Raw genomic sequence first — 14,642 nt, 5'->3', positions numbered from 1 at the left:
AACCATTATATATTTTTTCACAATATCATTTTTTTATGTCTGGTGCATAAAACTGAATGGGCAGTTTTGAATTTTGTTTCCTTGTAAAAATTTGCAAAACTTTGAAGGGAGAATCATGTTAAAGAAACATAGGCCCTCCGGTCTTGCGAGAAATGCTATTTTTTAAGTAAAAGAGACATGAAGAGGACAAACATATACTGGTATAATTTAAGAAACAAAGGTTTAGCTGAAGCAAGTATTCCTTTTAAGACAATGAAAACTGACAGCTTAAAATGACATTTTCTAGTCTAATAGGTTATATAACAAAAAAATGCAAGGTTTTTTTATGCTCATATTTTCTTCAGTCCACTTATTACTAGTTGTTATAAGCATAGTTTCTAAAAGCCAATGAAAAAACTGATAATAAATGTCACTTTAGGTTCTCTTTCTTTATAAATACATTCAGGAATTTTATTAATTCAAATACTTAATATTGTTTTGAAAATATTCTTTCATATTTTCATTTTAACATCGCATTCTCCCCATGCATTTTATGAAACGTGATTCGTTTTGTTCTCCAGGCTGAGTGTTTCTAGATGCAGATAAGCAGCTCCCTCCATCCTCCCACCTGACCTGGCCCTTAGTTCGGAGCAGAGCATCCTCAGATTGCTTTAATAACTTCCCTCCAGTCAAGCATAACAAGCCAGAAGTGGAAGCAGACTTCTTTATTATTATTATTATGATGATGATGTTATGTTAATCACCATACATTACATCATTAGTTTTTGATGTAGTGTTCATGGTTCATTGTTTGCGTATAACACCCAGTGCTCCATGCAGAACGTGCCCTCTTTAATACCCATCACCAGGCTAACCCATCCCCCCACCCCCTCCCCTCTAGAACCCTCAGTTTGTTTTTCAGAGTCCATCGTCTCTCATGGTTCGTCTCCCCCTCCGATTTCTCCCCGTTCATTCTTTTAAGCAACAAGAAGGAGGGCAATTCAGTGACACATTAGGATTGCCCAAATCTTGGCAGGTGGGAAACAGTACTGTGTTTTCTTTTGGCAAAGAGATCATCTCATGGCCTATTTCTTCCACGAGGCTGAAAATTCTTTGCACGCACAACCATTTATCCCCTACCTTTCCTAACAGCAAAGGAGATCTTCAAATCCTAACACTAGAACATTTGTTCTTCTTGAGACACTCCTTTTCCAATGTCAAGTCTGTGAGAATGGATCTGGAGGTTCACGTCCTTACTGAGATCAGCAGAACCAATAACGTTTGAAGATGCTTTTTTTTTCCCTCCCTTCATACCTGAGTGATAGTTTGACTTGACTTAAGTGAGTTGAAAAGCTTTGCCCTTCAGAGGTTTGAAGTATGCTTTCATTATTGTCTAGCATCTAAGACTGATACTGAAAAGCCTGAATCCAGTCTGATTATCCTTCCTTTGTAGTTGAATCCGGTATCTCACTGCTATTTAATTGCTGTTCATTCAGGGTTATTTTTGTTAGCTCAGGTTCACTTTTTCCCTCTTTGGCAGATATTATAATCATCTCTTTATTCTCGATATTCTCAAGTTCGATGCAGACAGACTGAACTTGCTCTTTCTCATTTTTCTAGTTGCTTTCTGGGCTACTCATTTTTGAGGCCATGTACTGTACTCAGAGAATCACTCACATGATTTCTTATTTTTCTCTCCCACTTTCTTGGTACTTTCTTAAAACTACCAGGGGTAGAATATTATACTCTCTTACTACTGATTTTTATCTTATCTATTTTCCCATAATCTTAATATGTTTTCTCTCGTTGACTTTAAGAGTTGACATCAACTTTATTTTTTTCTGTAAGTTTTATTTACACTTAATTTCAGCAAACATTTTACATTTAAAGAGACACTTCTTATATTTTCTTTTCTCTCTCTTTTTATAACTGTTTGTTTCAAGAGTTAATATCTTATGGTTTCTATTAGAGGATACCAAATGAATTTGTGTTCATGTTTAATGCTTTTTTTGGAGAAAAAAGAGAATGTTGCATGTACCCCTTTACCCCTCTCCTATTTCCAAAAGAGCCTAGGAATCTTGATAGTTTGTACATCTTAAAAATTAGGTAATAAGTTCCTACACCTCCACATGCATACAAGAGTTTCCTGTTAGGAAGACTGGATGGTAGACCACCCTACAAGATGGATAATCCTGAAGTGCTAGAATACAAAGATTTTTTTTCTGATTTATTAGTTCTAAACTGTATCATTCCAATGCATAAAAATCACTGATATGAAAATAATAAACAATTGTACCAGTATTTTCCCTTTTTCCACTCTTAGCACAATTCAAAGGAATATAGGTGAATAGTGAAATAGCACAGAATATATCCATACATTATCATCTATCTATCTATCTATATCTATCTATCTATCTATCTATCATCTATCTACTATCATCTATCTCTCCATCCATCTATCTGTCATCTATCCATCATCTATCATTTATCTACCTACATATCTACTTACCTGTTTGTATCTATATCTAAATCTATATCTATACATCTGTACTTCAAATCTAAAATATTTTGGTTGAATCATTCTTAAAATCATCCTACAGAAATCTTCACAATGGATCAGTCATGTTAAACACTCAGAGACGGAATTCATATTTTTGTGTAGATATGGTGATAGGTGAATCTTAATTGATAAACTAAAGTGAAAATATAGTAAATAGAATATATTTACATATTTATTACTCATAAATAGAATATATGTATTACCATTTACTTACATTGGTAACATCATGTTGTATTAGAAAGAATATGATTTTGGAGTCAAACAAGTTTATTTTTTTATTTTTATTTTTTAGGATTTTATTTATTTATTTGACAGAGAGAGCTAAACAGCACAAGCAGGGGGAGCAGCAGAGAGAGAGGAAGAAGCAGACCCCCTTCCGAGCAGGGAGCCTGATGCGGGACTCGATCCCAGGACCCTGGGATCATGACCTGAGCCGAAGACAGATGCTTAACCATCTGAGCCACCCAGGCGCCCAGAGTCAAACAAGCTTAGACTAAAATCACAAGTCTTTCTTGTAAGATAATGTGACATTAAGAAATAAACTGATTACTTTGTGCACAATTTTTTAATCTTTAAAATGTCAAAAAGAATCATGGTTGTGAGTATTTAATCAGTTAACAAATGAATAGTAGACATTGCCTTTTTCCCTTTATTACCCCAACATCTGAAAGTCCCTTTTATTTTGTGAATATTCACACATGTAAATATTCATAGGAAGCAGGCCTTGTCTTCCACTATCCATGCCAACTAGTTGAGTTACTTCTTTTGCCTGATTCTGCAAAACTGAGCCCTGTACCTATAAACTAAGTTTCGCCAATAAGGTGCTCCTAACAAGAACTTTAAAACTAAAATGAACAAAGCAAAGAAGGAAAGTAAGACTTTTGTTTTGTTCTGTTTTTCCATTGGCAAGGGTTGCGGTAACATCTAGTTTCATGGGTAATGTGACTCAGCTACTTCACAGATCTAGAATAGATAGAAGCAGATGCCAGCTGGGGCATCCAATGTCTTTCATGGAAACATCTTTATCATCACCAGACTTTCACAAGGATGTAATTTTGGTCTTGGATTGATTAACAAGTTTCTCTTGGTTTTAGCCAGGTTCTAGATTTTACCTGAGCATGTGCACAGCCCTGAACATGCACTTGACCTTCAATTAGTTTTCTAAGATAAACATTATGTTTCAATAGACTCCTTTTGCTAATTGATCAATCCATTTCTGTTTATGTACCCATGTAAAAACAATTCCTACATAGTGACATCAGCAGGAAAGGTAGACACCTTTGACTGGTCGCACCTTCACATATTTGTATTCCTAGCCTAGGCACCTTTATTCCCAGGTCTCTTTGTCTCAGGTCTTAGGAGAAGGTCTTCTTCAGGCACCTCTGCCAAAGTCTCCTTATGGAGGAGGAGGAGGAAAACTTGCCTTTGTTGGGGTTCAGTGTGCATGTTGGACATACTCCTTTAACACTTTAATAGGCAGTTTACAACTCTGTCTTGTTAGGAACTCAACTAAGCTGTGAGAAAAATTGCTGAGCATAAGAGACCACCAGTAGGATAAGCTGAAAGATATGCACACTTGGCACATCACAAATGGTCAAACACCAAAGACAGAATCTTGAAAATAGCAAAAGAGTAGCAACTTATACAGGGGATTCTCATTAAGATTAACAAGACTATCCTCATCAGATACCAAGGAGACTAGAAGATAGTGGGATGGCATATTCAAAGTGCTAAAAGAAAAAGACAGTTAAGAATTTTATAGTCTTCAAAAATAAAGGAGAAATGATATCATAAATCCAGGTTAAAAAATAAACAAATTGAGGGAATTTGTTGCCAGCAGACCTGCCCTACAGGAAATACTAAAAGGAGTCCTTTGGGCCAAAATGTAGACATTTTTAGACAGTAACACAAATCCACATGAAGGAAGAAAGAGCACTAATAAGGTAAATATTTTTAAAAAGCATAAATATATTTTTTGTTTACAACTTTATTTTCTCCTGTCTTACTTAAAAGACAACTACACAAAGCAATCATTTTAGAACTGCGTTGATGAATATATAATGTATAAACATGTAATTTGTATCACAATAATAATAAATATGTAGAAATTAAACACACTTCTAAATAATCAATGGGTCAAAGAAAATTTAAAAATTAATAAGAATACTTTGAGAGGAATGAAAACAAAGAAGCAAAACACCAAAACTTATGGAGTGCACCTAAAGGATGGAAATGTATAGCTGTAAAAAATTAAGAAGGATCTCAAATCAATAACTTACTTTCAACATTCAGAAATAAAAAAAGAAGAGCAAACCAAATGCAAACAGAAAGAAGGGAATATAAACAAAAAATAGAATGAAAACAAATAAAATAAAGAATAGTAGAACAGTAAAGAAAACCACAAAAATTGCAGTTGGTTCTTTGAAAATATCAACACAATTGACAAATCTTTAAGTAGATTGAACAAGAGAAAAAGAGCCAAGTATCAAATTACTAAAATCAGAAATAAAATAGGGAACATTACTTCCTACCTTACAGAAACAAAATGGATTATAAGAGAATACTAGAAAGAATTGCATGTCAACAGTTTAAATAATGTAATGAGATGGAAAAATTCCTAGACTGACTCAAGAAGAAATAGAAAATCTGAACAGATCATTAAGAGTAAAGGGATTGATTAATAATTCAAAAACTTGGTTTTACTGATGAATTCTACTAAATGTTTAAAGAATTAACATTAATCATTTGCAAACTATTCCACAAAATAAAAGATAAATGAACATTTCCCAACTCATTTTATGAAGCTAGTATTAGCTTGATACTCAAGCCAGACAAAGATATTACAAGAAAATTACAGACCAATACTCTTTATGAATATAGATGAAAAATACTAAACACTAGCAAACTAAATACAGCAACATATGAAAAGGATTATAGACCATGACCAAGTGAGATTTTTCTGAAAAAAAAATAAGCTGGATTAACATCTGAAAATCAATCAATGTAATACACAGTACTATTAGAATAAAGGGGAAAAAATCACATGGTCATTCTAATGGATACAGGAAAAGCATTTGACAAAATCCAGTATCTTTTATGATAAAATATTCAACCAACTAGGAATATAAGGGACTTTTCTTAACCTTATAAAGAGTATCCACACACACACACAAATAATGGATAATATCATGTTTAATGGTGAATGACTGAGACCTTGTCCCCTCTTACTATTTCTTATCAGTATTGTGCTGGAGGTTCCATCTATGGGCCAATAGGCAAAAAAGAGAAAGACCATATGAATTTTAAAAAGTAAATAAAAACATTTCTCTTTGCAAATAACATGATTTTATACATATATATGTATATATATAATTACATATATAATGCATATATACATATTATATATATTACATATATATATATAATCTTAAGAAGTTCATAAGAATACTACTAGTCTAATAAAAATGTTCAGCAAGGTTTCAAGATACATATTCAATATGCAAATATAAATTGTTTGAATGAAATATATTAGTAATGAAATATCTAAAAGTGAACATAGGAAAACAATTGCACTTATAATAACATCAAAAATAATAAACTATTTAGTAATAAATTTGGCAAAAGAAGTACAAGTAGACTTAAATAAACAGAATGATATCCAATGGACATTGATTGGAAGACTTACTATTGTTAAGGTGGCAATACTTACAAACTGATCTACAGATTTAATGCAATCAATATCTGAATCCCTTATCTGAGAAACTGATTCTAAAATTTATATGGAAATGCAAGAGAATCCAAATAGCCAAAAAAATCTTGAAAAAGAACAACAAAGTCAGAGGTCCACACTATCCACTTTCAAAATTTCAGTCACTAGAAAATGACAGCAATAAAGACAGTGTGGCACTGGCATAAGGACAGAAATAGAAATCAATGGAATAGATTTGAGATTCCATAAATAAACTGTCACATTTAAGGTCATTTGATTTTTGACAAGGGTACCAAGACAATTCAATGGGTCATATGGTAATTCTATTTTTAATTATTTGAGGAACCTCCGTACTGTTTTCCAGAGTGGCTCTACCAGTTTACATTCCCACCAACAGTGCATGAGGGTTCCTTTTTCTCCACATCCTGGCCAACACCTGTTGTTTCTTGTGTGGTTGATTTTAGCCATTCTGACAGGTGCGAGGTGATATTTCATTGTGGTTTGATTTGCATTTCCCTGATGATGAGTGATACTGAGAATCTTTTTCTGTGTCTGTTGACCCTCTGTATGTCTTCTTTGGAGAAATGTCTGTTCATGTCTTCTGCCCATTTTTTAATTAGATTTATTTTGGGTTTGGTGTTGAGTTGTATGAGTTCTTTATATATTTTGGGTATTAACCCCTTATTGGATATATCATTTGCAAATATCTTCCTCCACTTAGTTGGTTGTCTTTTGGTTAGAGATGAAACAAATGAACAAGGAAAAAAAGAGACAAACAAAAAAACAGACTCTTATATATAGAGAACAAACTGGTTGTTGCCAGAAGGGAGATGGATGAGGGGATGGGGGAAATAGATGAAGGGGATTAAGAGTATACTTATCATGATGAGCACCGAGCAATGTATAGAATTGTTGAATCACTATATTGTACACCTGAAACTAATATAACACTAAATGTTAATTTTACTTGATTTAAAAACATAAATAAATATAAAACTAAATTTAAAAAAGACAATTCAATGGGAAAGAAAGTTTGTGTTTTATTTTGTTTTTAACAAATGGTGCTGGGACAACATGCAAAAGAATGAAGTTGAACTGCTTCTATACATCATATACAAAAACTAAAAATGAATCATATTCTTACATTTAAGTACTAAAAATACAATACTTTTAAAAGAAAACATTAGCATTAATTTTCATGACCATAGATTAGACAGTATTTTCTTGGATATGTCACCAAAAGCATTAGAACTAAAAGAAAAAATTAAGTTGGAGTTCACCAAGTTAATTTTTGTGCTTCAAAGGACACTATTAAGGCAGTTAGGATAGAATGCATAGGATGGGAGAAAATAACTGAAAATCCTATATCTGACAGAAGACATATTCAGAATAGATAAAGAATGATTAAACTCAACAATAAAAAAAATAATCCAAACAAAAAATGGACAAAATACTTGAATAGAGATTTCGCCAAAGAAATAAATGGCAATAAGCACATAAAGAGTTTCAAAATTATTCACTAGAGAAATGCATATAAAACCACAATGAGATATCACTCCATATATGCTAGAATAATTACAATATAAAAGGAAAAGATAATAAGTGCTGGCAAGGATGTGGAGAAATTTGCACCTTCATACATTACTGAGGGGATAGAAAATGGTGCAACCATTCTGAAAACCAAATGGAAGTTCCTCTAAAAGTAAAATATAGAGTTGCTATATGACTCAACAATTCCACTCCTGTATATAGACCTAAGAGAACTGAAAACATATAGTATAGAAAAAAATCCATACATGAATGTTCACAGCAGTTTTATTTTATGCATAGTAGTCAAAAAGTGGAAACAATCCAAATGTTCTTCTGTTTATGATGTATAAACATGATGTATGTAGCAAATTCTAACAATGGAATATTATTCAGCCATAAAAGGAATGAAGAACTGATACATGCTACAACAAGGATGAACCTTGAAACATTATGCAATCGATGTAAAAGAAGCCATAAACAAAAGGCCACAAATTGTATGATTCTGTTTATATGAAATGCCCAGAATAGGCAAATTCATAGAGACAGAAAGTAGATTAATTATTGGTAAAGGCTAGGAGGATGGGACAATGAAGAACAAGTGCAATTGGGCGGAGAGTTTCTTTTTACAATAATACAAATATTTTGGAATTGATAGGGGTGATACTGCACAACTGTGAATATACTCAAAAGCACTCAATTCTATACTTTGAAACTTAACTTTAGGGGTACCTGGGTGGCTCGGTCAGTTAAGAATCTGCCTTTGGCTCAGGTCATGATCCCAGGGGCCTGGGATCAAGCCCCACGTCTGGCTCCCTGCTCACAGGGGAGCCTGCTTCTCCCTCTGCCCCTCCCCCTGCTCTTACTCCCTCTTCCTCTCTCTCTCTCTCAAATAAATAAATAAAATCTTTAAAGAAAAATAAGATAAAACATAACTTTATGGTATGTGAATTTTACCTCAATTGACAACTAAATAAAGTAAAAACAAAAACAACTAAAGCAACTCCTATCATATATTTAATATACAATATGGTGCCTAGCATATAGAAAATCCATAATAAACCATAGCTCTTACTCTTTATCAATTTCTCCTAAAAAGACATAATTGTAAACACTGTATTGTAGTAATGTCTTTTTCAGTTTTATATAATATGAAATGTGGTGGGAAAAAAGCATGATATCTAGAATTATGTGCTTCAAAGACATAAATGTCAAAATAAAAACTCTTAGCATATTGAGAGAACCGTGGTCTTAATTAGTTTAATTCTCTAGGCAGATGCATTGCTCCCTTGACATCCAGACTTAATATGTATATAATTTTTTCTATGCTATTTTATTCAGCAGAAGGAGCTTACTTCATTTATTGATAGCTATGAAACATTTTTGGTCATATCATCTTTAGCAACCAAAAAACTCATGTGGCTTTCTCAAAACATAATGCAAGTTTTTGTTTTTCCTATACAAATCAAGGGAGGAAAAAAGCTATATAGGTCAAAAATGTCTTGAATTTTTATTTTACATATATTTTTTTTAATTTTACTCTAGCCTGTAACTTCTAGTCACTTGAAAGTATAATATGGGATTACATAGTCAAATTTGTAATTTCACTGTGTACCACAGAATAGGTACTGATTAACTATATAGCAAATAAAATGGGAAATTCTAATTTCTGAACAAATAAAAAACTAGCAGAGAAGGCTGTTGATTTACACTCAGACCCATTCCTTGGGATTGCATGAAAGTGAGAGTCATGGTGTGTTTTTAAAAAACAGACATCAGGACTGTAAAAAATAATTAGAGAAACAGAAGTCAGTTGTGACTTACTAGTGAGACAAAAGTTCATGGCACTACCCTGGGGGAATATCTTGGAGGAAAATTTGATCTGTGCTCTTTTGATGTGGCCAAAAGAAGAGCTACTGCATCTTATACACTGTTGGGCAGTGAAAGAGCAACACCCATGAAGAGCTTGCTGTAATTGGCTGGATGATGTCAGGATGTCCTGAGAGCCCAGCTTAGAGGAGGAACTGTTAACAGCTCTTGCTGGTTCGAAATTTTCTCTTCCTATCCAAGCTCCCAATCCTATACTTAGGACATCATAGATGAAGGAAGCCTCAAGCACATTTGTGTGCAAATGAAAGTAATAGATGTGTCCCATGGTGTTTTGTGTTAGGAATAACAGCAGATAGGTTGAGCAGTCAGCTTGCAGAGTCAGGGCTCTACACCCTGGCATAATTTCCCCACCCATTCCTGAATGTTTTGGGAAGACACAGAGAATGGCATATGCCTTAACTTCCATTCAATTACCCAAAGTATCTGATATATACATATGACTTGAGAATTACAGTTGAAAAATAGATTTAAAAATTACATATTTCAGTGATTACAACTACTGTTAAATAGAATTAGAAGATAAGGAGAAAGAAAAGGAGGAAGAAAAAAATAGATATGAGGAAGAAGAAGAGGAAAAAAAGGAAGTGGGGAAACAGAAGGAGTAGAAAAAGGATGACTAACAGGAGAAAGAGAAGTGTAAGAGGAGAGAGAGCTGAGAGAAGGAAGATGATCACATATAAATAAAAAAGAATTAATTAAAGAGGCAGATAGGAATTTGAAATAGGCATAATAAATAGCCTCACAGAGATAAGAAAGGATATTAATACATGGAGAAGAAAGCAATTATAGTGAATTACCAAACAAGAATAATAGTATGTAAAAAACAAAATTAATTAAGATCAAGGCATCAATACAATGGAGAAATACCACAGTGCACACAGATTAAGAACAATTTGTAGCACTAAGTAGTAAAATTAGCTATCAGGAAGGGATAAAGGGAAACATAAAATTAAACTTGAAAGATATGATGGGTTAAATAAGAAATATCAACATCAGTATAATGGTAGTCCTTGGAAGAAAGAAGGTAAATCAAAGATTGATGTGTAATATTGAAGGAACAAGAATCTTAGGCCAAGGAGATTTATTGCAGTTGAGTATGACACAGAATGATGAACTTCCTGAGATTCAGCTGATGATAAGGAATGTGATTGATCATAAAGGAAACACTCAGCTTCCTCAGAGAACAACATGTGTCTTGTGATGCTATCAATCTGGCTTCAGCTGATTGGACTTTGGATTGGCATCCAAGTTGAAGGTAGTTTTCTGTTTACTGGGCATTGCTAGCAATCTATGAAGCACATTGAGATGAGAATTGTGTCCAGACATGATGCCTCTCTACTAACTCAACAAAGTCAGATCTTGAGCTGTATTGTAGTAGAGAATTTTTTAAAAACTGACAGGAAGCAATAATCACTTGGAAGTAAAACAGGGAGGAAACCAGTGGCATGAGATATGGAGGAGAGGTGATCCACTTCAAGACAGAAGTGAAGCAGAACAAAAAACACAAAGCAAGAGAGGCCGAGGCATGAAAATACTGACTACTCTTGCTTTTGGGTCACTAAAACTTGTGAGAAATGCTGTACTACATGTCAGATATCTGTGATACTTATTAGCTCATATAATTCATTATGCAGCCTTACTTCCACATGGACCTTTACAATAAAGTCTTTAGCAAATATGAAAAACTAAAAAACAATATCCAAGGTTACCATTTTGCCCAATCTTGATCCTGAAAAGACCAGAACCTGTGTGATAGTATTTCGAGGCAAACCATCACCTTGTACACTTGAAATTAACATCATGTAAAATGTATTCTTGGTGAAATATTTTGAAGTATGTTTTCTTGGCATGCAAATAACCTACATAATTGAACTTCAGCATACCTTGATAGAAAAGAATTGAATTGTCTAAAACAAAAAGGGAGAAGACATTAAATTCCAAAAATTCTAATCCAGAGTGCTTATTCTCTGTATTTCACTGCAACAGAAATAGGTAATTCGATAGCTAGATAATAAAAAAAACACATACAGCTTTCACATGGATATAAAAGCAAAAATCCTCCAATATATTTGAAAAAAATCATATAAGAAATATTTTTACTCATAAATATTAGCTGGGAAGAATCATATGCTGTTCATGTTTTCCATATCATAATTGAGTTCCATGTGATTTAAATAAATTATATGGTTTTAATTTAGAGCACAGAATTTTAGAACTTGAAAAGGTCTCACACACTTATTACTATTCTTTATTTTAATAATGACTCATGTGAAGAAAAGGGAGGTAAACCAGAAGATAAGAAAGGTAAGTTGCTTTAGTTCAGAGCTATTTTACTTACTTATTTTTTTTTAATTTTTTTTTTTTTAGATTGATGGTAGAGTAGACAAGAATGGGATATGCAGTGCTGAAGACCTCAAAACACTAATATGTGTTTTTTAAATGATCTATAATTTTGCTTGCCTATGAATGTCTATATCAGTGGATTTGCAATTAAACCCTGATACCTTTCTAATGTGTATATTCTAAATATGAAAGACAGTTGACTACCTGACATATTTCAGGTCTTCAAAAAAAGTAATTTGCACTTCCCTTTGTAATCCCCAAGATACAAAATACAAATTCAGAAACTGTTAGCCATTATTACATTCCTCTTTTTCAAATATTTGTATAGAACTTTACAATTTACACAGTGATTTCATATTCATTACATCATTAGATTTTTATCTACTTAATAACTTTGAACTGGTGGCAAATCAAGAAACTGAGGGCTCATAGTTTAAATGCTGACCTCAAATCATGTCAATATGGTAGCTTCAAGACTCACACCCAGATCTTCTGAATCCCAATATATTTCTCCCCATCTCCAGGTTACTCCATAGTAGAAATCACTTGAATCCTATATTATTGACCCCTGGTGCCAAATAAGATGTTACTCTTTCTCTAAACCTTCCCCCATAAAGTTTTCAAGGTGGGATTACTTACATGCAAAAGAATGGTTAGGCTTGTCTATCCAGCAATGTGGAAGTGAGCCACCTCAATTTTAAATTTTTCTCAATGCACATTAACCATTTCTTCCTCTGGGCTGCATTACTCTGGCCTTTCTGTGATAGTTCTACTTTTTTTTTTTTTTTTTTTTTATATTGAACTTTACATAGTGTATGAATGTCAGATTGTGAAAACTTTAGGATAGCTTGAGGCTTACTTATTTTGGTATCTTTAACATCTTTCTCCACAGTTTAATGCACATTGATCAACCCAGGAAAATGTTAAGAACTTAAAAATGCTCCAAATAAGCCTGTAATTTACCTAAAGTTAATGATAATTGATGACAGTAATACTATATTTTAACATACATTTTCACTATCAATAAATGTTCTAAAAATAGTATCAGTAAAGTAAGAGATCTTACCTAGACCATGTCTATGTGTTGACATTGGTGGTAAAACAGTCCAAGTCTTGGTTTTGGGATTGTAACATTCAACAGTGTTCAATGTCTTTAAGCCATCTCGACCTCCAATTACAAAGAGTTTGTCATCAATAACAGCCACACCAAACTGCAATCTCCTGCCGTTCATCATCCCTGCCTGGATCCACAAATTTGTTCTGAGGTCATATTTCTCTATGGTTGTAGCTCCTGATAAAACATAAAATCAAATAGTCACCATTTACTACTAATCCAACATATAACCTGCCGAAGACAATGTACAAATTAAGATGTGGAAACACTCTTGTCACATTTATTTTTCTTAAAGAAAATGTGGCAGAAAACCAAAAGGAGTAGTAATTTAACTACATCATTTTATCTTTTTGGCAGACACTAATGATCAAAATAGATACACAACTACAACTTGTTTGAATTACATAATGGTCTTATGCTAAACTATTGATTCAATGGAATCATTGTTGGTCATATCACAGTTCTGTCCGTAGATTTTACAACTTCTTTCTATCGCTGTTTGCCATAAAAAAAAATAATAATAATCCTAGTATAATTTCTATATAATTCCTGTATAGTTTCTGAAAATGAAGATAAAAGAATTTAATAAATTCTTTACCATGTTTCTTTTAAAATTTTCTTTATGCCTTAAGATAACAAAACATTTTATTTTACTTTAATTTATTTTTAAAGATTTTATTTATTTGAGAGACAGAGTACGCACAAGCAGGGGATGGGCAAGAAGCAGGCTCCCGACTGAGCAGGGAAACCCAATGTGTGGCTCGATCCCAGGACCCTGAGATCATGACCTGAGCCAATCCCAGGACCCCGAGATCATGAGCTGAGCCGAAGGCAGACGCTTAACTGACAGTCACCCAGGTGGCCCAAAATAACAAAACAATTTAAAAGTCAATTTGAAGTTATGTAAATAAATGTCATCTATGCTTTTTTAAACCTTTTTTTTGCATCTGGAGAATAGCTTAATAGAATTTAGAGACATAAAATGATTTTCTATCCTTTATCAATCATGTTATAATCTCTAAATAAAATAGCTTATCTTTCATAAAAGCTTTTTATACATAAATTTGAGAAATGCAATAAATCTGATAGCAATATAGAAATTGAAAGAAGAAATAAGTTAAATTGTTGATTAGATATATTTTCATAGATTCATTTATACATTTCAATTAAAAATGTCTGCCTTGAACAAGTTCACAAATGTTTATATGACAAGATATAGCTAATAAACACTAATCTTGCTTTTCAGTGTTTGATCTTAATGTTCAGACTCACATTCACCAATGTTTTATCTTCAATGATTAGATATCCCTAAAAAGGGAGTCAACATTCTTGTGTACTTTCACTTACTCACTAAAGATGTATTTTACTTGTAACATAATAAAAGTTTGCAAACTAGAGAAGGCATTCATCAGGGGAACTCATTTACTATTTAGAAAGTAACCAGCACTGAACTAAACAAATATGAATAACTTGGTAGGAGAAATTTTGCTAATTGAAGTGAAAATGATACAATGATGCTC

The 14,642-nt window shown here is 33.0% G+C and overlaps 1 protein-coding gene across 2 annotated transcripts in view; it reads right to left on the bottom strand.

Moving 5' to 3' along the window:
- Positions 1-14,642, bottom strand: part of KLHL1 (kelch like family member 1) — a 355,951-nt gene that overhangs the window by 71,490 nt on the left and 269,819 nt on the right. For both annotated transcript variants that reach the window (XM_032402882.1, XM_032402884.1), the window contains exon 7: positions 13,075-13,299. In XM_032402882.1, the coding sequence (XP_032258773.1) occupies positions 13,075-13,299 (225 nt within the window). The remainder of the gene's footprint in view (positions 1-13,074; positions 13,300-14,642) is intronic.

The sequence above is a fragment of the Phoca vitulina genome, unplaced genomic scaffold (assembly GCF_004348235.1).
Source record: "Phoca vitulina isolate PV1807 unplaced genomic scaffold, GSC_HSeal_1.0 scaffold5, whole genome shotgun sequence".
Lineage (NCBI taxonomy): Eukaryota > Metazoa > Chordata > Mammalia > Carnivora > Phocidae > Phoca > Phoca vitulina.
The sequence above is the reverse complement of the archived record's forward strand: the minus strand, read 5'-3'. Positions and strand labels throughout refer to the sequence as shown.